At 48.9% G+C, this 20,643-nt stretch overlaps 1 protein-coding gene across 1 annotated transcript in view; it reads left to right on the top strand.

The window, feature by feature from the left end:
- NCKAP5L (NCK associated protein 5 like) overlaps nt 1-20,643 on the top strand; it is a 38,016-nt gene that overhangs the window by 9,775 nt on the left and 7,598 nt on the right. The window contains exons 2-6 of the mRNA XM_025403204.1: nt 13,281-13,342; nt 15,244-15,402; nt 16,148-16,216; nt 16,317-16,355; nt 17,374-17,493. Coding sequence (XP_025258989.1) covers nt 15,280-15,402; nt 16,148-16,216; nt 16,317-16,355; nt 17,374-17,493 — 351 coding nt within the window. The 5' untranslated portion in view covers nt 13,281-13,342; nt 15,244-15,279. The remainder of the gene's footprint in view (nt 1-13,280; nt 13,343-15,243; nt 15,403-16,147; nt 16,217-16,316; nt 16,356-17,373; nt 17,494-20,643) is intronic.

Genomic DNA, 20,643 nt, shown 5'->3' with positions numbered 1-20,643 from the left:
AGTGGCTCATGCCTATAATCCCAGCACTTTGGGAGGCTGAGGCAGGCAGATTGCTTGAGCCCAGGAGTTCGAGACCAGCCTGGGCAACATGGTCAAACCCTGTCTCTACAAAAAAAAAAATCCAAAAAATTAGTTGGACATGGTGATGCATGCCTATAGTCCCAGCTACTCGGGAGGCTGAAGTGAGAGGATCAGCTGAGCCTAGGAGTTTGAGGTTATAGTAAGCCATAATTGTACCACTGCAACCAGCCTGCACTCCAGCCTGAGTGAATGAGATGTGTGGTTTACAAATATTTTCTACTATTTTGTTGATTGTCTCTTTAATCTGCTGTTTCCTTTGCTCTGCAGAAGCTTTTTAGTTTGATGTAATCCCCTTTGTTGCCTGTGCTTTTGGGGTCATATCCAAAAAGTCATTGCCCAGACCAATGTCATGGAGTCTTTCCCCTGTATTTTATTTTCTTCTAGTAGTTTTACAGTTTCTGGTCAGGTTTAAGGTTTTGTTTTGTTTTTTTCAAGACAGAGTCTTGCTCTGTAACCCAGGCCAGAGTGCAGCAGTGAGATTTCAGCTTACTACAACCTCCATTACCTCCTGGGTTCAAGAGATTCCTGTGCCTCTGCCTCCCAAGTAGCTGGAATTACAGGCATGAGCCACCACACCCAGCTAATTTTTGTATTTTTAGTAGAGAGGAGGTTTCACCACGTTGCCCAGGCTGGTCTCAAACTCCTGACCTCAAGTGATCTGCCTGCCTTAGCCTCCTATAGTGCTAGGATGATAGGCATGAGCACTGCGACCGGCCAGGTTTAAGTTTTTAATAGATTTTTAGTTGATTTTTGTATACGGTGTGAGATGAGGGTCTAACCTAATTTTACTCTTCTGCATGTGAATATCCAGTTTTCTCAACACTAATTACTAAGGAGACTGTCCTTTCCCTGTTGTGTGTTCTTGGCATCTTTGTCAGCGGTTAATTAACTGTAAACATGTGGATTTATTTCTGGTCTCTCTATTCTGAACCATTCGTCTAGTGTCTGTTTTTATGCCAGTACCATGCTATTTTGATTACTATAGCTTTGTAGTAGGTTCTTCAAATCAGGTAGTGTGATGTCTCCAAGTTTGTTCTTTTGCTTAAGAACAAACTTTTGCTCAGCTTATTTACCTGGCTTTACTCTAGGATGTGGTGTGATAGGTAGCACGGAGAATTTTGGATTCTCAGGGGTAGGTTCAATTCCTATATTCTAGAAATAAGAGGATTTTAACCTCTATTATTTACTCTATCAAAGTAATTCTTTTGTCAGATATATTGCTTTGGCTATTTGGGGTCTTTTACGGTTCCATATGAGTTTTAGGATTTTTTTTCCTATTTCTATGAAAAATATAATTGGTAACTTGATAGGGATTGCATTGAATCTGTAGATTGCTTTGGGTATTTATGGACATTTTAAAAATATTAATTATTCCAATCCCTGACATGGGACATCTTTCCAGTTATTCATGTCAATTTCTTTTATCAGTGTTTTATAGTTTTTAGTGTAGAGATCCTTCACCTCCTTGGTTAAACTTATTCTGGAATATTTTATTATTTTGTACTTTTTTAGGTAGTTCATTGTTAACATATAGAAAGGCTGCTGATTTTTTTTCTTGCATGTCTTATGTCCCCTATAGACTGAAAGCTCCCAGAAGCCCAAGAGCTGACCCTTCTCTGAATTGCCCCCAGCTATATACCCAAGCAATGCATTTCCTAGTGAGTTTGTCAGTCCAGAAATATCTGTAGAATGAATAGGTTAGTACTATTTGCCAGAGAGAGTCACTGAGTCCTAAGAGTGGGTTGAGAACCTTTTTTTTTTTTTTTTTTTTTTTTTTGAGACGGACTCTCACTCTCACCCAGGCTGGAGTGCAGTGGCGCGATTTTGGCTCATCACAACTTCTGCCTTCCGGGTTCAAGCAATTCTCCTGCCTCAGCCTCCCAAGTAGCTGGGATCACAGGCGCTTGCCACCACGCCCGGCTAATGTTTGTATTTTTAGTAAAGACAGGGTTTCACCATGTTGGTCAGGCTGGACTCAAACTCCTGACCTCTTAATCTGCCCACCTTGGCCTCCCAAAGTGTTGGGATTACAGGTGTGAGCCACCGCTTCTGGCTTTTTTTTTTCTTTTTTTGAGAGGGTTGAGAACTTTGAAAGGGTCAGGGACAAATCTGAAAATGTCTCTTCCTCACCCCTCAGTACGGTTTGTCCTGTGGGCCTTAAGAGCCATTTGGTGGAGGATAGTTAGGGGTCTTTCGGGGAACCTGATGAGCCCAGGTATGTTCTTAGCTGTCCCTTCTTTCTTTTTTTTTTTTTTTTTTTTTTTTTGAGACGGAGTCTCGCTCTGTCGCCCAGGCTGGAGTGCAGGGGCCGGATCTCAGCTCACTGCAAGCTCCGCCTTCTGAGTTTACACCGTTCTCCTGCCTCAGCCTCCCGAGTAGCTGGGACTATAGGCGCCCGCCACCTCACCCGGCTAGTTTTTTGGATTTTTTAAGTAGAGATGGGGTTTCACTGTGTTAGCCAGGATGGTCTACTGTCCCTTCTTTCTAACCTTTTTTCTGGCGAGAATGAAAGGAGATCACCAGTTCTGCAGGGGGCAGGGTGGCTCAGGGCCTGGTCTGGTTGGTAGGAGTGGTACACTGGCAGAGGGTGTGGCAGGGAGTGCAGAAATACAAGCAAGAGCCTCTCCTGGGGGAGCTCCCCTTTTAACAGTATGGGGAGTCCCCTCCTCTTCACAGAGAATGTTCAAGAACAGGCTGCATTGCATTTGGAAATACTGATCCTGCAGGAGGCACTTGAAGAAGATAGAACAGTGAGGCTGCATGAGTCCAGGAAAGCTTGTCCAAAGAGTTGCTCAGGGGCCAGACAAAGGCAGGGCTTCGAGGGTTGTGTTGAGGGCTTTGGTCGGTCCCAAAAGCAGTAGGAGGTCGTGGGAAGATTTGAAGTGGGAAGAACACAATCAGATTTATAGTTTTAGAAGGTTGCTATGGTGGAGCTCCTTGGAAAAGTGGTTGTGGCAAGGAAAATACAAGATAAGCCAGGAACATCTTACGGCAAGAGAGTGCTTGAAAAAGAAAGAAAGAAAAAAAAAGGAAGCACCAGCTGAGTATGGTAACTTATGCCTGTAATCCCAGCACTTTGGGAGGCCCAGGTGGGTGGAGCACTTGAGGTCACGAGTTCGAAACCAGCCTGGCCAACATGGTGAAACCCCATCTCTACTAAAAACATAAAAATTAGCCAGGTGTAGTGGCACACACCTGTGGTCCCAGCTACTCAGGAGGCTGAGGCATGAGAATCGCTTGAGCCGAGATCACGCCACTGCCCTCCAGCCTGGGCGACAGGGCAAGACTTGTCTAAAAAAAAAAAGGAAAAAGAAAAAAAGGAAGCATGTTGGAAGGAGGACCCAGCCTGAAAGATTCTCAATGGCCAATGGCCATAGCTGGAATTTGAGCAATGAAATGTGATGATAGTATTGGATTATAACCCAAAGATTAAATAAATATCCAGGCCGGGCGTGGTGGCTCACGCCTGTAATCCCAGCACTTTGGGAGGCCAAGGCGGGTGGATCACGAGGTCAGGAGATCGAGACCATCCTGGCTGACACGGTGAAACCCCGTCTCTGCTAAAAATACAAAACAATTAGCCGAGCGTGGTGGTGGGTGCCTGTTGTCCCAGCTACTCAGGAGGCTGAGGCCGGAGAATGATGTGAACCGGGGAGGCGGAGCTTGCAGTGAGCCGAGATTGTGCCACTGCACTCCAGCCTGGGCAACAGAGCAAGACTCTGTCTCAAAAAAAAAATTTTTTTTTTAATTAAATTAAAAAAATATATATCCAGTTCGTCCATACCAATATAAATACATGATTAAATGGGATGAAGGGACAGTTCTTCCTTATAGAAAACTTGCAATTAATAAATATAGAAGGAAGATAGGAAATTGAAAATTATGTTTTAGAACACCATAGTAATTGCTACAAGCAAGATCCACTGATTTTGGTTAAAAATTGCCGGGTGAAAATTTAAGGAGAAATAGGATATTTGCATAGTCGCAAAGTATTGCCCCCCAAAATATTAATTACAAAAGGAAAAACAGTGACTTTACAATGGAGAAACCAATTAATAGATACTGCCTAACCAAGTGATGAGGTTAAAACATCACCAGGAACAAGAAAACTTGGTATCATGTGTGTCCTCAGATATAATGCCCTGGGGAAGGTATATCACCTCCGTGGTATTCTTGTCAAAACATATAACCTCAGTCTAATCAGTGAGAACATCAAACAACCCAAACTGGAGGACGTTCTCCAAAATGTTGACTAGTCGCTTCAGAAGTGTTAAGATGATGAAAGATAAAGAAAGGTCAAGGGATTGTCATGAATTGTAAATGCTAAGGAGACTGGGTGACCAAGTACCCTGTGGAATCCTGGATTGGATCTTGGAACAGAATATTGGTGCAAAAACTGATAAGATCCATATAAAGGCTATAGTTTCATTTTCTAAAAATTGTTATGCTAAAGAAAGATGTGGAACCATGAGAATGTGCTACTATGTATTTTTTTAAGTATGTATTTATACATAAAGTAACACATAGGCACATAGAAGAAGAGGTGGAAGAGGGGTGGGAGGAGCAGGGGAATGTAATAGGAAAGGGAAAAGTCATCCAGGAAGAAGTGGATACCCTCAAGAAAGTGAGAAGACAGCCCACAGAATGGAAGAAAATATTTTAAAATCATGTATATACATATATATGCATATATATACACATATATATACATACACACACACACAGACACACACACATATATATATATAAAAGGACTTGTATCTAGAATATGTAAAGAGTTCTGAAAACTAGGCTGGGCAAAGTTGCTCATCCCTGTAATCCCAGTGCTTTGGGAGGCCAAGGCAGGAGGATCACTAGGAGGAGTTCAAGATCAGCCTGGGCAGTATGGCAAGACCCTGTCTCTACAAAAAATTTTAAAATTAGCCAACTGTGGTAGTCCTGATTACTTGGGAGGCTGAAGCGGGAGGACCACTTGAGCCTAGGAGTCTGAAGTTACAGTAAGCTATGACTGTGGCACTGCACTCCAGCCTGAGTGACAGAGCCAAGCCAAATTTTGTCTCTTAAAAAAAAAAAAAATGTAGGCCAGGAACAGTGTCTCACGCATGTAATCCCAGCACTTTGGGGGGCCGAGGCGGGCAGATCACTTGAGGCTAGGAGTTCGAGACCAGCCTGGCCAACATGGTGAAACCCCATCTCTACTAAAAATACAAAAATTAGTCAGGTGTGGTAGCGCATGCCTGTAATCCCAGGTACTCGGGAGGCTGAGACAGGAGAATCGCTTGAACCCAGGATGCAGAGGTGGCAGTGAGCTGAGATCATGCCACTGCATTCCAGCCTGGGCTACAGAGTAAGACTCTATCTCAAAAAAAAAAATTTTTTTTAAAGAATTCTCACAACTAGATAATAAAAAGACACAATCCCCAGTTTAAAAATCAGCAAAAATTTGAAAAACATTTCTCCAAGGAAGAGATACAAATGGCCAATAAGCACATGCAAAGATGCTTAACATCATTAGTCATCAGGGAGATACAAACTCAAACCACAATAAAATCTCACTTCATACTTACTGGGTGGCTGGAATCAGCAGATCAAATAATAAATGGTGACCGTATGGAGAAATTAGAACCCTCATACACTGCTGGTGGGATTATAAAATGGTACACCTGCTCTGGACAACAATCTGACAGTTCCTCAAATGATTAAACCTGCAGTTATTATATAACCCAGCAATTCTACTCCTAAGTATATATACCCAAGAGAAGGGAAAACATACATCTATACAAAAACTTGTGTAGTTGGTGCTCCACATTTGCAGGGGAGGGTCCAACCAACTGCGGGCCAAAAATATTTGGAAGAAAAAAAACAATAAAAATAAAATAAAAATAATACAAAGCTTAAAACAATATACATATTGTTTATATATATAGTCTAACAACTATTTACATAGCATTTACACTGTTTAGGTATGATAAGAAACCTAGAGATGATTTGTAAAGTATACCAGAGGAAGTATTTAGGTTATATGCAAATACGGCACCATTTTTTTATATAAGGGACTTGGGCATCCTCAGATTTTGGTTTTTGCAGGAGACCTAGATCCAATCCCCTGGGGATGCCAAAGGCTAACTACATAAATGCTCATAGCAATATTCATAATAGCTAAAAAGTGAAAACAAGCCAAATGTTCATCAGTAGAATGGATGGATAAACTGTGGCTGGCCTATACAGTGGAGCACTGTTCACCCATAAAAAGGAATGGAGGCTGGGTGTGGTGGCTCATGCCTGTAATCCCAGCACTTTGGGAGGCCAAGGCGGGAGGATCACCTGAGGTCAGGAGTTCGAGATCAGCTTGGCCAACATGGTGAAACCCCGTCTCTACTAAAAAATACAAAAATTAGCCAGGCGTAGTGGCGTGTGCCTGTAGTCCCAGCTACTCAGGAGGCTGAGGCAAGAGAATCGCTTGAACCTGAGAGGCAGAGGTTACAGTGAGCCGAGATCACAGCATCGCACTCCAGCCTGAGTAACAAGAGTGAAACTCTGTCTAAAAAAAAAAAAAGAAAACAAAAGGAATGGAGTACTGAAACATGCAACAACGTGGATGAACCTTGAAAACATCACACAAAGTGAAAGAAGCCAGTCGTAAAAGGCACCAATGATATGATTGAATTCACATGAAATGTCCAGAATAGGGAAATCCATAGAGACAGAAAATAGATGAGTGGTTGCCTGTGACTGGGTGGGGAGGGGGCAGTATTAAGGAAAGGAACAAAAAAAGCTAATAAAAGTGTTCTAAAATTAACCATAGTGATGACTGCACGTATGTCTGAGTATACCAAGAACCACTGAATTGTACACTTTAAGTGGGTGAATTGTGTGAGACAGGGACTGTGTCTCAAAGCTTAAAAAAAGTCCAGTGGCTGGGCGCAGTGGTTCACGCCTGTAATCCCAGCACTTTGGGAGGCCGAGGCGGGTGGATCACAAGGTCAGGAGATCGAGACCATCCTGGCTAACACGGTGAAACCCCGTCTCTACTAAGAAAAATACAAAAAAAATAGCGGCCACCTGTAGTCCCAGCTACTCGTGAGGCTAAGGCAGGAGAATGGCGTGAACCCGGGAGGCGGTGCTTGCAGTGAGCTGAAATTGCACCACTGCACTCCAGCCTGGGCGACAGAGCAAGACTCCGTAAAAGAAAAAAAGTCCAGGAGGAAGTGGTCACAGAGGTCTTATACCTGCGACGGCAATGAGGACTGAAAAATATTGTTTGGATTTAGCATCATGGTGGTTACCACTGAAGTTGGACCAGGTTGAGGGAGGAATGAGAAAATGGTTTTGGGATTTTCTTTTGTGTTTTTTGAGAAGTTTGGCTTTGAAGTATCTAGAGTATTTTTTGAAATTTGGCAGTATCTGGGAAAATGTCAAGCAAAGATTGTTGGTTTTGTTTGTTTAAGAGAAAAAAAAGGGTCCCTCTCTGTCGCCCAGGCTAGAGTGCAGCAGTAGCCGGGTCATAACTCGCCGCAGCCTGGTAGTCCCTCAAGTGATCTCCCACCTCAGCCTCCCAAGTAGCTGGGACTACAGGTGTGAGCCACTGTGCCCAGCGAGAAGATTGTTCTTAAGATTTAAAGATTTTAAGTTTTAAAGGGTAGATGGGAAAGCTCTATTCAGGAGGTAGATACTGAAGACGTAAATGGGGTAAGTCTGGGACAAGCGGTACCAGCTTTGGCTGGGAGCGGGCAGCTCATCTGCTATAATAGTGGACGAGGAGGTGGGGAGGGTTCCGAGGGGGCTGGGATGGTGGCGGCAGGATGTGTGAGGGGATTTCCTTCTGGCTTTAATCCTCTGGGGAAACAGGAGGGTGAGGCCAGAAGTTTTAGGAGAGTGGACAGGGTGTATACTACTCATGGCAGAGAATGAGAGAGTAGCTCTCTTACTCGAGCCGGGCAGGATTGCCAGGCTGGACTGACAGTGGAGCTGAGCTGGCCTTCTGTGGTGGGGAAGAGAGTGAGAGAGAGCGTAAGCACAAGCCTGGGGACAGGAGTCCCTTTCCAACATCCACACCTTGTGGAAAGAAGCATTGTCCTAGAATGCACAAGTCAAGGAATCCCAGGGAGCTTCTTGAGCTTGCATGTGGCTATCTAAAATTAAATGTAAAATTCAGTTCCTCAGTTGGACTAGCCACATTTCAAGTGTTCGGCAGCCACGTGTAGCTAATAGATACCTTCCATGTTGGATAGTAGAGACTAAGCATGTTCATTATCACAGAAAGTTCTACTGGACAGCACTGTTCTAGAAAAACAACTCCAACTTTTTGGTCTGAGGACATTTCTATATGCTTAAAACTTGAAGACCCCGAAGAACTTTTGTTTATATGTGTTATACTTACAGTTATTTAATTAATTTGTTTAAAAATAGCAATAAACCCATCACGTTAGCATTTTATTTAAAAATATAATTATATATGTTCCAAAAACACAAATAATAAGAATGTCATTGTTCTCTATTTTTGCAAATCTCTCATGTCTGACTTAATAGAAGGAAGCTGGCCTCTCCTGTCTGCTTCGGTATTCAATCTTTTGTGGTATCACACAGCATAGTATCTGGAAAATGCCACTGTACACTCAGGAGAGAATGGGAGTAATACAGGCAGATAGTGTCTTAGTAGTATTAGGAAAACAGCTTTGACCTTACAGACCCCTGGAGAGGGCCACAGGGTGCCTGGGCCCCACTGTGGGAACCACTGTGGCAGAACAACAACCACTTGGTGTGAAGAAACTCATCCCAGGGAGACGGAATGATTTGCCTAGTCACACAGCGTGTAAGTTATTTGCAGAGTTAGAACTGGGACTGAATGCTGGACTCTTCTGCCTTCTGGTCTGAGGCTGTTTCCAGTACCCTCGGCTGGGCTAGGACAGCACAGTCTGGACTTTTGGGAGTGGGGCCTGGGCTGCTTGGCTGCAGAGCCCCTGGTGTGTGGTCCTATAAATAAACCCATTGTGTTGGCACCCCTTCCCTCTCCCCACCCCCAGCAGCTGCTATTTTTGTTACTGGATTATGCTGTGGACAGGGAGCAGGAGGGCTCTGAGGGAGGGGAGATGAGGGATGTTGAAATCTGGAAGCCTTTGGGGCTCATAACACGACTGCCCTTCCTTCTTCCCTTCCTGGAAGGGCCGAGGACCTATCCTGCAGCCGGTTTGGAAGAACCCACGCCATGGTGGTTGAGGTGCTTAGAATGCCTGTGAAAAGGAAGTTGGGGGGATGCAGGGGGCCCCTTCCAAGACAGATGCCTCTCAGAAGGGCTATTGTGTCTCCAGTACCAGTTGTCAGGAGGAGGGAAGGAAATTCTTGTCTGCCCTCTTACCCTGAAGCGGGAAGAGACCATTTGGAATTCTCAGGGCTGAAAGATGCTTTGGGCCAGGGATTTAGTGGCCCCTTTCAGGCTAGAAGTGCCCTGGGAGCCAGGCCTCAGTCCTCCTGTCCCTCCCCACACTCCTCAGCAGCCCAGGGCTGATCTTGGCTGTTTGCTGTGGGGACAGAAATTGCTGTTTACAAGTGGATTCTTGGGTGTGACTGGTAAAAGGGCTGGGAGAATAAGAGGGATTCCAGAAAGCAGCTGGGGAGGGCGCAGAGGGAAGCGGTTGGCGTTATGGGTGATTCTGTGATTAAGTGAGCTCTCCATCTCTGCCTTCCTACAGCTGCCCACCCTCCCCCACTCCTGCTCCCTGGCTTCTCTCCCTAGAGGACTCTGGGGGGAACAGCTGGTGAGTGAGGGGCTCACCAGGGGCCAGGAGGCCTTGGCTGAGGGCTGGGGTGAGGGAATGAGGACAGGCTTGCTGCCGCCTGCCTCTCCAGCCCCTTCCTCCCATGCCTGGTCTCTGTTCAGGGAGGGGTCTTGCCTGGGCCCTGCTGGAGAGGGGGTGGGAGCTACAGACCCCCTCTGGTCTGGCTAACTGAAAGGCCAGGACAGTCAGATCTCTTTGGAGGCCCTGAAAGCCTCTGTCCCCTCCTGGCTTTAAGGGGGAAGAGAGAGCTGGGGCCCTCTGTGACTGACTTGGCTGAAGAGATGGTAGTCGCCCAGGTTACCCAGAGACCCCTGGCAAGTTTCCCTCTTCCTCAGCCCTGGCTGCCTGAAAACTGCCCCTCCCCACCCCCTCTGAAGGACGAGCCAGAGAGGACTCTGCTCTTCTCCCTGCTCCTTCTCTCCCTCCCCCTGCACTGAGGTCACCTCCCTCTGAATCAGGCCTTTGTGGAGGGAGGGGCCTCCGCTGGCAATTCCGGCGGGAGAAGCCTCCAGTTCAAGTTAGAGTCCCCAGCCCCTGCCTGGCCGGCACCGTGTGTCCAGACCCAACATCCCAGATGTGTTGGGGCCACCAGAGGAATGTTTGAAACCAGAGCCATTCTGAAAACCCCAAGCCTGGGGTTTTCCCTGCCCCAGGTCGGGCTGAGCTCAAGGCTGTGAGCAGGAGCTGTGGGTCCTGAGGGAGAAGCCGGCGCTCAGCCTCTGGGGAGGCAGCAGGGACCACCACTGCGAAGCCTGCCTGGGTAGGCGTCCCTCATGAGATGCAGGCAGAAAACCCAGACTCCACAGGGCCACATTCCTGACTTGGCTTTGATTTGGAGCTGGTGGTGGTGGTCTCTCTCTGGATCTTGACCTTCCCTAGAGAAGGATAAGGACACAGGAAGTTTTCTTTAGAAATCTTGAACTCAGACTCTGAGCCGACTCTCACGGCCCGTGCTCCTCCCCACCACCAAGCTTTCCTGCAGGTCTCTTCTCCATAACAGCTTCCTGCCCTCCACTGTCATGGCCCTGCAGATGCAGAGGAGGCCCCTCATCCTGGGCTGACCCCAGACCCCCTTGCTGTGAGGCCAGAAAGTGTTTCTCCCGAAGTGGGACTGAGTCCCAGCCCTGCTCCAGCTGGGGCACACTGAGAAGAAGAACTGTGGCCACTGGCTGGCTCATAAATCAGAGGGTCTCCCCCATTCGCAGTGGGACTCAGGCCTCCCGGCCTGGGATTCACAGGAGCTCAGCTATGGATCGGGGCCGTGCCTGGCTTTGTGGAGTGTGTGGGGTCTCCATGCTCCTCAGCACAGAAAACCACTGTGTGCACACATAGAGAATCCACAGCCAGTCCTCACAGCTGGGCCTTGCTCCTAACCTGGATGCTTTTTTATTATTTTGAGAAAAAATACTCTACTAAACCACTGTCACCCATTGTTTCATTGTTGCTTTCTTGCGAAGAACACAAACCTTAGGGTTTCCCGGTCCTTAGCATTATCCTTTTCCAGACCCTGGATGCTGCCTTCTTCATCCCATTCCTTTCCCTCACCCTCCCAACTTTTTTCTCCTCCTCCACAGCATACCTCAGGCACACCCCAGCCTCTCTTCCATGGAAGTTTTCACTAGAGAAGTAGATGGTGAGGGGATTGAGGGACACGCTGGGAACCTACAGGCAGGTTGCTCCAGGCTGTGGGAGGACAATGGCCCAGAGACTAGAGTTGTGGGTGAGGGTGGCACTGGTCAGATGCTGGAGGTGACCTGAGACATTTTCTGGGTTTCACCACATTTGTGGGAAGGAGGATAATTCTTAAATTTTTTTCATTTTTTTCCAGGCCTGTATATTTCTAAGTCTATCAAACATGATAAACATGATAATGTTATGAGCAAACCAAGTTAAATATGATACATTTTTATTATGTTAAAATAACAAACAACTTCAGATTGTTATAGAGTATTAACAATAAGCATTAGAGGCCAGGCACAGTGACTCATGCCTCTCATCCTAGCCACTTGGGGGGCTAAGGCAGGAGGTCACTTGAGCCCAGGAGGCCAAGGATGCAATGAGCTATGAATGTGCCACTGAACTCCAGCCTGGGCAGTGAGGTGAGACCCTGTCTCTTAAAAAAAATTTAAAAATCAGTATTAAACAGGTCTTCCTTTTCCTCCAAGTGTTTTCAGAAGTCCCCTTCCCACTGTTGTGTCCACACACACACACATACACACACACAGCAGCATTCTCCCCTTTCACTGTTATCCCAGTCCCCAAACATCCAGCTGCTTCTCTTTCTGGGGTATCAGAAGAGAAGAGGGAAGGCGAGGCCGGCCCTGGGGCTGGAGAGCCGGCTAGGAGGAGTTGGAGAGGAGGCTTCTGAGGTCAGGGTGGGCGGGGAGCACTCTGAGATTTTCAGGTACCCCTGTAGCTGAGACCCCTGGGTAAGGGCGCTGGGACTCGGAGTCGGCCTCTGTGTGAACGGACAAGGTAGCAGCAGGCTCTACAACAACCGCATAGCTTTGCACTGTGCCTGTGTCAGCAGGTGATAATATGAAAAGTCTCCATGTATGGAATTCGTGCCAGACACCCTACAAATATTATCTCATTTTGTCCTCCAACAATCCTTTGGGCTAAGTGTTCTTATCCCTGTTTTACAAGTGAGAAAAAGAGAAAAGAGATTCTTTGGTGTCAGATTTCTAGCCCAAGTTTCTAGCCTCTGGGGAGCACTGGGGCTGTACGGAGCTTCAGTGTCTGTTGTACTGTGGAGCTTACAGTGCAGCTTGGGTGTGTGCAGAGGAGTGGGAAAAGCTAGGCCTGTCTGGTGTGCTTTGTGAAGTAGCCATGTGACTTGGGCAACATCCTCTGCCCCAGAGCCTGCCTCCTCCCACAGGCGGGTGCTCCCCTTCCAGGGTTGTTAGGAGAACCGGATGGGATGGTGTAGAAGAAAGTGCCTGTGCTGTTCATCACACTGGGTGCACACAGTGTGTGCAAGTGTAACTTCCTGTTCCTCGGCTTCCTCATCTGAAACACAGGCACTGATAATAGCATTTAACATTGTTGTGGTTTACTGTTGAGCACGAGACAAGACAATGTATGTTGTAGAACCGGGTGGTAAAGTACCAGGTGTGACTGTTCAGTCTCCTCTGTTATCTGATGATTCCTGGCTGAGAGCTGGGGACCTTTGCACTGGCTCTTTCTGCTGTCCCAAATGCTTTCCCATTCAGGATTTCATCTGGACTTCATTCAAGTCTCTGCTTAATTGTCATCTCTCTGCCTTATCACAACCCAACGCTGTACATTGTCTGCTCCACCCAATAGAATGGAAGCTTCATAGCGGCTGAGCTCTCTCTGGCTGTTCATCCCATGTCCCAGTGCCTGGCGCATAGCAGGAGCCCAGTAAGTGTGTGGCTGACATCATCTTTTTTTTTTCCACAGGCGAGGTGACCGTTCTGGATGCTAGAGTGAGTGTGCTCACCTGTGTAAAGGGGCAGAGACAGGTGAGGGGCTTTGGGGCCTGTGCATGCTGGGGGTGGGAGAGGCACCCCTGGGCTCCACTGTGGAGGATAGGGGAGCAAGTGCTCAGATGGCTGGGTGGTGAGCTGCTGAGGACCCCTCTCTCCTATAGTCCAAAAGCTCCAACCCTTTTTATTTTTGTTTTGAAACAGGGTCTCGCTTTGTTGCCCAGGCTTGAGCACAGTGGCCATCATAGCTCACTGCAGCCTCAAACTCTAGGGCTCAAGGGATCCTCCCACTTCTTTTTTTTTCTTTTGGTAGATGAGGTCTCAGTATGTTGCCCTGCTGGGCTTGAACTCCTAGCCTTAAGCCATCCTTCCACCTTGGCCTTCCAAAGTGCTGAGGTCACAGGCATAAGCCACCACGCCCAACCCCATTTTTCTTTTGTGGGAGATTCAATGGCACAAGGAGTAGTCAGTGGTGGACCAAGGTTCCACCCTTTTATAATAGGAAGGGTTGCCCATCTACTGGAAACCTTCACAATATTTGTGTGAAAGAAAAAACAGCATTTTTCTCTAGCAGAGACATTGGAACTCAATTGGAAGATGAAGACTAGTCAGTTCAAGCTAGCAACAATGGCAAAGGTTTGGTGGGGTGGATCCCGTGGTGCAACACAGGTCTGAGCCCTGGTCGTGCTGGGTGTGGTCATGAACTTTGCCTAGTCATCAGTCTGTCTCCACATGCCAGGGATCCCACCAGGAGGCATGTGAGTTTGGATGGGGAGGCAAATGCAGTGTTCCTGCCCTCATGGAGTTGACTGTCTGGTAGGAGAGGCTGGTGTACAGTCTTGCAGGAGCATCGCCTGGGAGCCCTGAAGGATGAATAGGGAGGAGATGGCCAAGTGGAAAGGAGCAGGTGGTATCAAGAGACCCCAGCAGAAAGACCAGTGTGCACAAAGAGCCTGATCTGCTGGGGCCTAGCTCCTGCCAGGGCAGTGGGTACCTAGTGAGGCTGGAGCTAGAAAGAAGAGCCCTGGAGGGGTGGAGGGCACTTCCCATTCTGTCTAGGAGGAGCCTAAGGCTCAGGGAGCGGGACCTTGCCCTGAGATGACCCAACGAGTGAGCACTGGAGCCTGAACTAGAGCTAAGGGCACCAGGCGCTAGGCCCCAGGCTCAACGTATTCTCCACACGTGCCGAGTCATGTTCTCAGGGTGTTGTTCCCTAGGTGATCACATTTGACTCTCACAATGACCCTGTAAGGAAGGAAGAATTCTTCTGCCCATTTCTCAGAACTGGGAAACTGAGGATCATCTGGTTGACCAAGTGAATGAATGAGCTCAATTTTCATATGTTCACCCAGTTCATACTAGGCAGAGCCAGGCAGAGGCTTTTGGCCACAAAGCCAGGGTTTTATCCACTGTCTCCACTACCTAAAGCATGTTCCTGCTTCAGGCAGGAGACCACCAATGCCCAGGACAAAATCCTAGTTGTCTTACTTATTAGTTTAAATTATTGTTAGTGTTATGAGTAATAACAGTTTGTGTCTTAAGTAGTTTGTTTTTTTTTTTTTAACATCTTCAAATCACTTTCACAGACCTAATCTTTGTTTGCAAACACTGAATGAGATTAGGGGATATTGGTGTTATTTCACAAATAGAGGGACTGAGATCTAGGGAGGCTGAATGACTCGCCAGCTTGAGGCCAGTCCCAGTGGAGAAGTCAGGTTTCTTGTGCTAGTGTGGGGCTTTCTAAAACAATGGTCTCTGTTCTTAAGACGAGGAGAGTATCTGTGTGTCTGCCCCGTGACCGTGACCGGGAGATTCCCAGCCTGGCCCTGAGTTGTTAGTGTCATGCATATAGGTCACACTGACCTAAGCTCCAAGGAGACTGAAGGGTTTCATCTTTGTCCTCTTCCTCCTCACTTCCTTCTCGTGCCCTGGAGTAGCCTGCCGGGGCTTCTCTCCCTTGTTCCCAGGGCCAGATGTCTGAGGCCATGGACCAGCCAGCTGGGGGTCCTGGAAACCCAAGACCAGGAGAGAGTGATGATGGCAGCATGGAGCCGGGCACCTGCCAGGACCTTCTGCACCGACTGCGGGAGCTGGAGGTGCGGCATGGGGCAGGGTGGGGGAAGCAGTGCCAGCCAGAGCCCTGGGGAGGCGGGGCTGCCCCTCCCTCTGAGTTTCCTGCGGGTTTGTGGGTGCCATGGACCTTCCTCTCTGCCTGCTTTGCCAGGCGGGAGGCTAGCAGAAGATTCTTTTGCAAAGCTCCTCTGAGAAGCCCTTTCCTTGCTCTTTGCTCCCCAGCCCAGTGACGGCTCGGGGACAAGAAGCATGCACAGGGATGAGCGTCCTAACCCCTGCTTCCCTTCCTTACCTCTCATGCCTCTGCAGGCTCTAGGAAAGGGGGTGGTCAGAGGCCACAGGAGGAAGAGGCTGGGTGGCCCAGGGCTCAGGAGTTGAGGGACAAGGGTGAGGATCCTCAGGCCACACCCCTCACCCATTCTTAACACCCTGTCATCCTCCCTGCAGCCTCCTCTGCCCGTCTCCCAGGGAAATGAGGGTTACTATGGGCACCTCCCACCTCAGGTCTACCTGGCCACTGTGTCTCCCCAGGGCCCCCAGTGCCACTGACTGAGGTCAGGGTTTACAGAAAACTATCCCATGTCAGCCCTGCCCTCCTGCTGCCCTTGGCCTCTGCAGGATTCCTCATATGAGAATCTGCTCACAGCCAAGAGCTGGAGTGGGGTGTAGTTAGCACCCCTGTAGTTGCCTCCCCAAAAGGAATGTGCCATGGGGGAAGAATAATCCCCAAAGCCACCTTTTTGCCCTCTTCCTCCCTCACTCCTGCAGGCAGAGAACTCGGCACTTGCCCAGGCCAACGAAAACCAGCGGGAGACTTATGAGCGCTGTCTGGACGAGGTCTGTGGGTCTGCAATGGGACTGGGGGGACGTGGCTCATCTGCTCCTGGCAGAAGCTGGGGTCAGCTGATGGCTCTGCCTCGGGGCTTTCTGTCCCCAGGTTGCCAACCACGTGGTGCAGGCGTTGCTGAACCAGAAGGTGAGTAGCCACAGGAGACACTCACCCGCAAGCCCAGACACCCTGGGGAGAAGCCCTGGGCACAGCAGACGAGGCCCTTCCTGGAGACTAAGGGCTTGGAGGAGATGGGCTGTTGCCCTCCGGTGATTCCCCATCTTTCCACCTTGGGCAGGTCCATACCGTTCTGCCTAGAGGCAGGGGTGGGACTAGGTAAGGCCAGGTCTCTGAGCAGTGGTCACTGATTTGAGCGTGACTCCTTCCCTTACCCTGTCCCCAGCTGTCTTTCCAGGTTGTGATAGCCCTTAAAGCAGTGTTGATGTTGTCAGCCTAAATGGCATCTGAATATTTACTCACATATGGTGGATAACTTCTTGACATCAGGGCCACTTTGACTCCAAGGCCTTACTCTGTCTTATATAGGCCCTTTTTTGATGTGTGGTTTCTAAGAGGCAGAGGGCCAGGCGTAGTGGCTCACGCCTGTAATCCCAGCACCTTGGGAGGCTGAGGTGGGCAGATCACGAGGTCAAGAGATCAAGACCAGCCTGGCCAACATAGTGAAACCTCATCTCTACTAAAAATACAAAAATTAGCTGGGCATGGTGGCGCGTGCCTGTAGTCCCAGCTAGTAGGAAGGCGGAGGCAGGAGACTCACTTGAACCTGGGATGTGGAGGTTGCAATGAGCTGAGATTGCATCACTGCACTCCAGCCTGGTGACAGAGCGAGGCTCCATCTCAAAAAAAAAAAAAGAGTCGGGGGGTCGATTCCAGGGATGAGAAAGGTAACAAAGAGAATAGGATTTACCTCCCACCAAGGGTGATAAACGTTAGAGAATTTACCATCTCTAGAAGATGCTATAGCTACCAACATCAGCAGACTCAGATTCCTCATAGAAGGAGGCTGCAGCAGAAGGGTGTGCCCAGAAGGGTCCTGGGGCCTTTTAGATGGCATCTGTGCATGCCGCTGCTCTGATGAAGAGCATTGTGACACTCTCCCACCGTCCTCTCCTCTTCTTCCTGCACCTCCTGGGGTGGGTGGCAGGACCTGCGAGAAGAGTGCATCAAGCTGAAGAAGAGGGTGTTTGACCTGGAACGGCAGAACCAGATGCTGAGTGCCCTGTTTCAGCAGAAACTTCAGCTCACAACAGGCTCACTCCCCCAGGTAGGCACCTGTGCTCCTTTCACTCCCATCGCACTGCCTCCTGCCTCCTCAGCTCCATTGGCCCCATCACTCTCTTCTCACATGCACCTAGGGAAGCAGGCCATCAGCTGTCCCCTTTCCATTCTGGGGGTATGGAAACTACCCAAGTTCCCTGGATTTGGCTGTTCCCTCCTCCCAGTGCTCCCCACCAGCGGGAGGGTGTCCCTTCTTGTTGACAGAGCTTTGCACTTGCTCCTGCCTCATGTGGGGACATGGGTGGAGTCTGCAGATGCAATTATTTCAAGCGTCCAAGAGGCCTCTTTGGCCACTGACACAGCCTCTTCTTGGCCGGATGCAGGGGTAGGGCTGGGTGTAAGGCAGCCTAGGGTGTGGTGTCACGGAGAGGTCAGGAAGGACATTTTGGTTCTGATAACTGTTCACAACCTCTGCTGGGAGCCCTGACACCTGCCTTCCCCAGGAGAAGCAGGAGGCTATTGAGAGTGCCTCCTGGGCTGAGTTAAGGTATTGCTTGAGGTTACTGTGTGAGGAACCCCCAAGGATGGGGTGAGACATGGGGGTGGGAGGATCAGGAGCAGCTCCAGATGCCTGAGGTGAGCCGCAGATTGTTTCTGAAGTTAGCCAGCCCCTTCCCCTCACTTTGACAAGAAGAGAAGCACTTTTCTGTGTGTGTGTGTGTGTGTGTATTAGGGAGGGGGCTGGACGTGTTTGTGTCTGTCTGATGCAAAGTAGGCAGCTCTTGGCCCCCAGCCCCTGAGCAGGCAGCCTCTCCACTCACTGGAAGCCTGGCCCTTGCAGAGGAGGCCCCTTGTCACCATGGCCACTCTGGAGCCCCCGTCTCGCCAGGTTGGCACAGAGCTCGGTCAGAGTCCACAGCAGTGACTCTGCAGTTCTCCTTGCCCTATATCTGTCCCTGTGGCAGGGTTCACCCTGGAATCCCCGGCGGCCCAACCACACCAAATCAGCCCACCCCAGCACACTCTTCTCAATGACTGCTGATAACAGAGGGATTGAGTGTCCTTAAATCATTTACTTTTTACCTAAATGAATTCTGGAACCTCATGGGGTTTGGGCCAATAGATTTATCTTCCCCAGAGGTAACATGACATAATGGAAAGAGCACGAAGCTTGGCCTTAGATAAACATGGGTTGGATCCCTAACTTAGCTCCTTCTTAGCTGTGTGACCTGGGGCAAATTACTAAGCTTTACAGACTAGAGTTTTTTCTTTACGGATGGGGATAAAAATACCCATATTGCAGTTGACGTGAAGATTCAATGAGATGATATGTTGCGCTTGGCCCACAGTAGATAGTCAGTCAGTGGTAGCTGTTTATGATGTGATTCCCAGCTTGTGCTTTGCTCGGGTGGAAGCTCCTTCGCACAAATGTCAATTAGGCTCTTACCGTGAGCAGTGCCTTTGATGACACGTATGGAATCGGACTGCATCACGAGGCCCTGTCTAAGGGCCGAGGCCTCTGCAGGCCAACAGGACCCCAGGAGCCTGGGACTGTTGGGAGCTCAGGGAGGTATAGACACCATGCCACAAGGCAGAGTATGACAGTGCTGTCAAAGAACCCAGGGGACAGTGAGGGGAGGCCATCAGAGAAGGATGGAAATGACATTGGAACTGGCCCTTAATGGGTGGATGGGAGATTTTTTTTGAGACAGAGTTTCATTCTTGTTGCCCAGGCTAGAGTACAATGGCACAATCTCGGCTCATCTCAACCTCCGCCTCCCAGGTTCAAGCAATTCTCCTGCCTCAGCCTCCTGAGCAGCTGGGATTATAAGCATGCGCCAACACATCCAGCTAATTTTGTATTTCTAGTAGATATGGGGTTTCTCCATGTTGGTCAGGCTGGTCTCGAACTCCTAACCTCAGGTGACCCACCTGCCTCGGCCTTCCAAAGTATTGGGATTACAGGCGTGAGCCATTAATGTCCGGCTGGATGGGAGATTTTAAGAGTGGAATGGGGACTGGGGAGGAGGGATTCCCTGTGGAAAGAATAGTATGAGCAAAGATCCCAGGGCAGAGAAGCCCAGAGAGCAGCAAACTGTGCAGCTTGGCTGGAGCAAAGGACGTGTGAAGGGACGGTGAGGGAGAGAGCAAGGTGGAGACGGTGGCACGGGAAGAGCTGGCCAGCCAGGCCCAGAATGCCTGCAGAGGAGTTCACACTTGTTTCCATGGGCAATGGGCAGGCATAGGAGGCTTTTGAGTACAAAAATGCTTTAGAAAAGAAAATGAGGCCAAGCGAGGTAGGTAGCTCATGCCTATAATCCCAACATTTTGGGAGGCTGAAGCGGGAGAATGACTTGGGCTTAGGAGTTCAAGGCCAGCCTAGGCAACATAGCAAGACACCATCTGTAAAAAAAAAAAAAAAAAAAATTTTAATTAGCCAGGCATGGTGACACATGCCTGTAGTCCTAGCTACTCGGGAGGCTGAGGCAGGAGGATTGCTTGAGCCAGGGGATCTAGGCTGCAGTGAGCTACAGTCGTGCCACTGCATTCCAGCCTGAGTGACAGAGGCAAAACCCTGTCTGAAAAAAACTCATCTCATTGTTAGAGTTTATAGTTTAAAGAAAAAAAAAAAAGATGCTTTAGGTTGTCTTGTGCACAGGAGATTAAAAGACCACCAAACCAGGTCAAGGAGACTGACTGAGATGCTGAACAGTGCAGGCCAGAGTCAGGAAGAACTGGGCTGGAGGCACTGCTGCAGCTGGCCATAGGTTGTGGGGCAGGGGGGCCTGAGGGGTGCTGCAGAGACAGGGTTTAAAGGCTGTGAAGAATGAGGGAGAGGGAGGAGTTAAAGCTGACTTATATCTAGCCACAAGATGCCCAGAAGAAGGAAATTGCATTCTCAGGGACTCAGAGAGAAGTGCCCATGATTAAATCCTGCCTTTTCAGTCCTCGGAGTAGATGTTCCACATGAGACCAGGTAGGGGAGACAGAAATATTATAACTCCCTGCCATCTCTTTTTTAAGATCATCAAAGACCATTTATCTCAGCTGTCCCTATGATCCTCAGATCCCAGGTGGTCAGAACAGGAAGAGACGTTTGCGGTAACTCTCTTTGTGAGAGGAGAGGAAGCCCCACAGAAAAGTAAAGCAGGCCTGGAGCTGAGAAAGGCACCCTGAGTTAGACCTGCCGTGGCCC

The sequence above is a fragment of the Theropithecus gelada genome, chromosome 11 (genome assembly GCF_003255815.1).
Source record: "Theropithecus gelada isolate Dixy chromosome 11, Tgel_1.0, whole genome shotgun sequence".
NCBI classification, from domain to species: domain Eukaryota; kingdom Metazoa; phylum Chordata; class Mammalia; order Primates; family Cercopithecidae; genus Theropithecus; species Theropithecus gelada.
The sequence above is the reverse complement of the archived record's forward strand: the minus strand, read 5'-3'. Positions and strand labels throughout refer to the sequence as shown.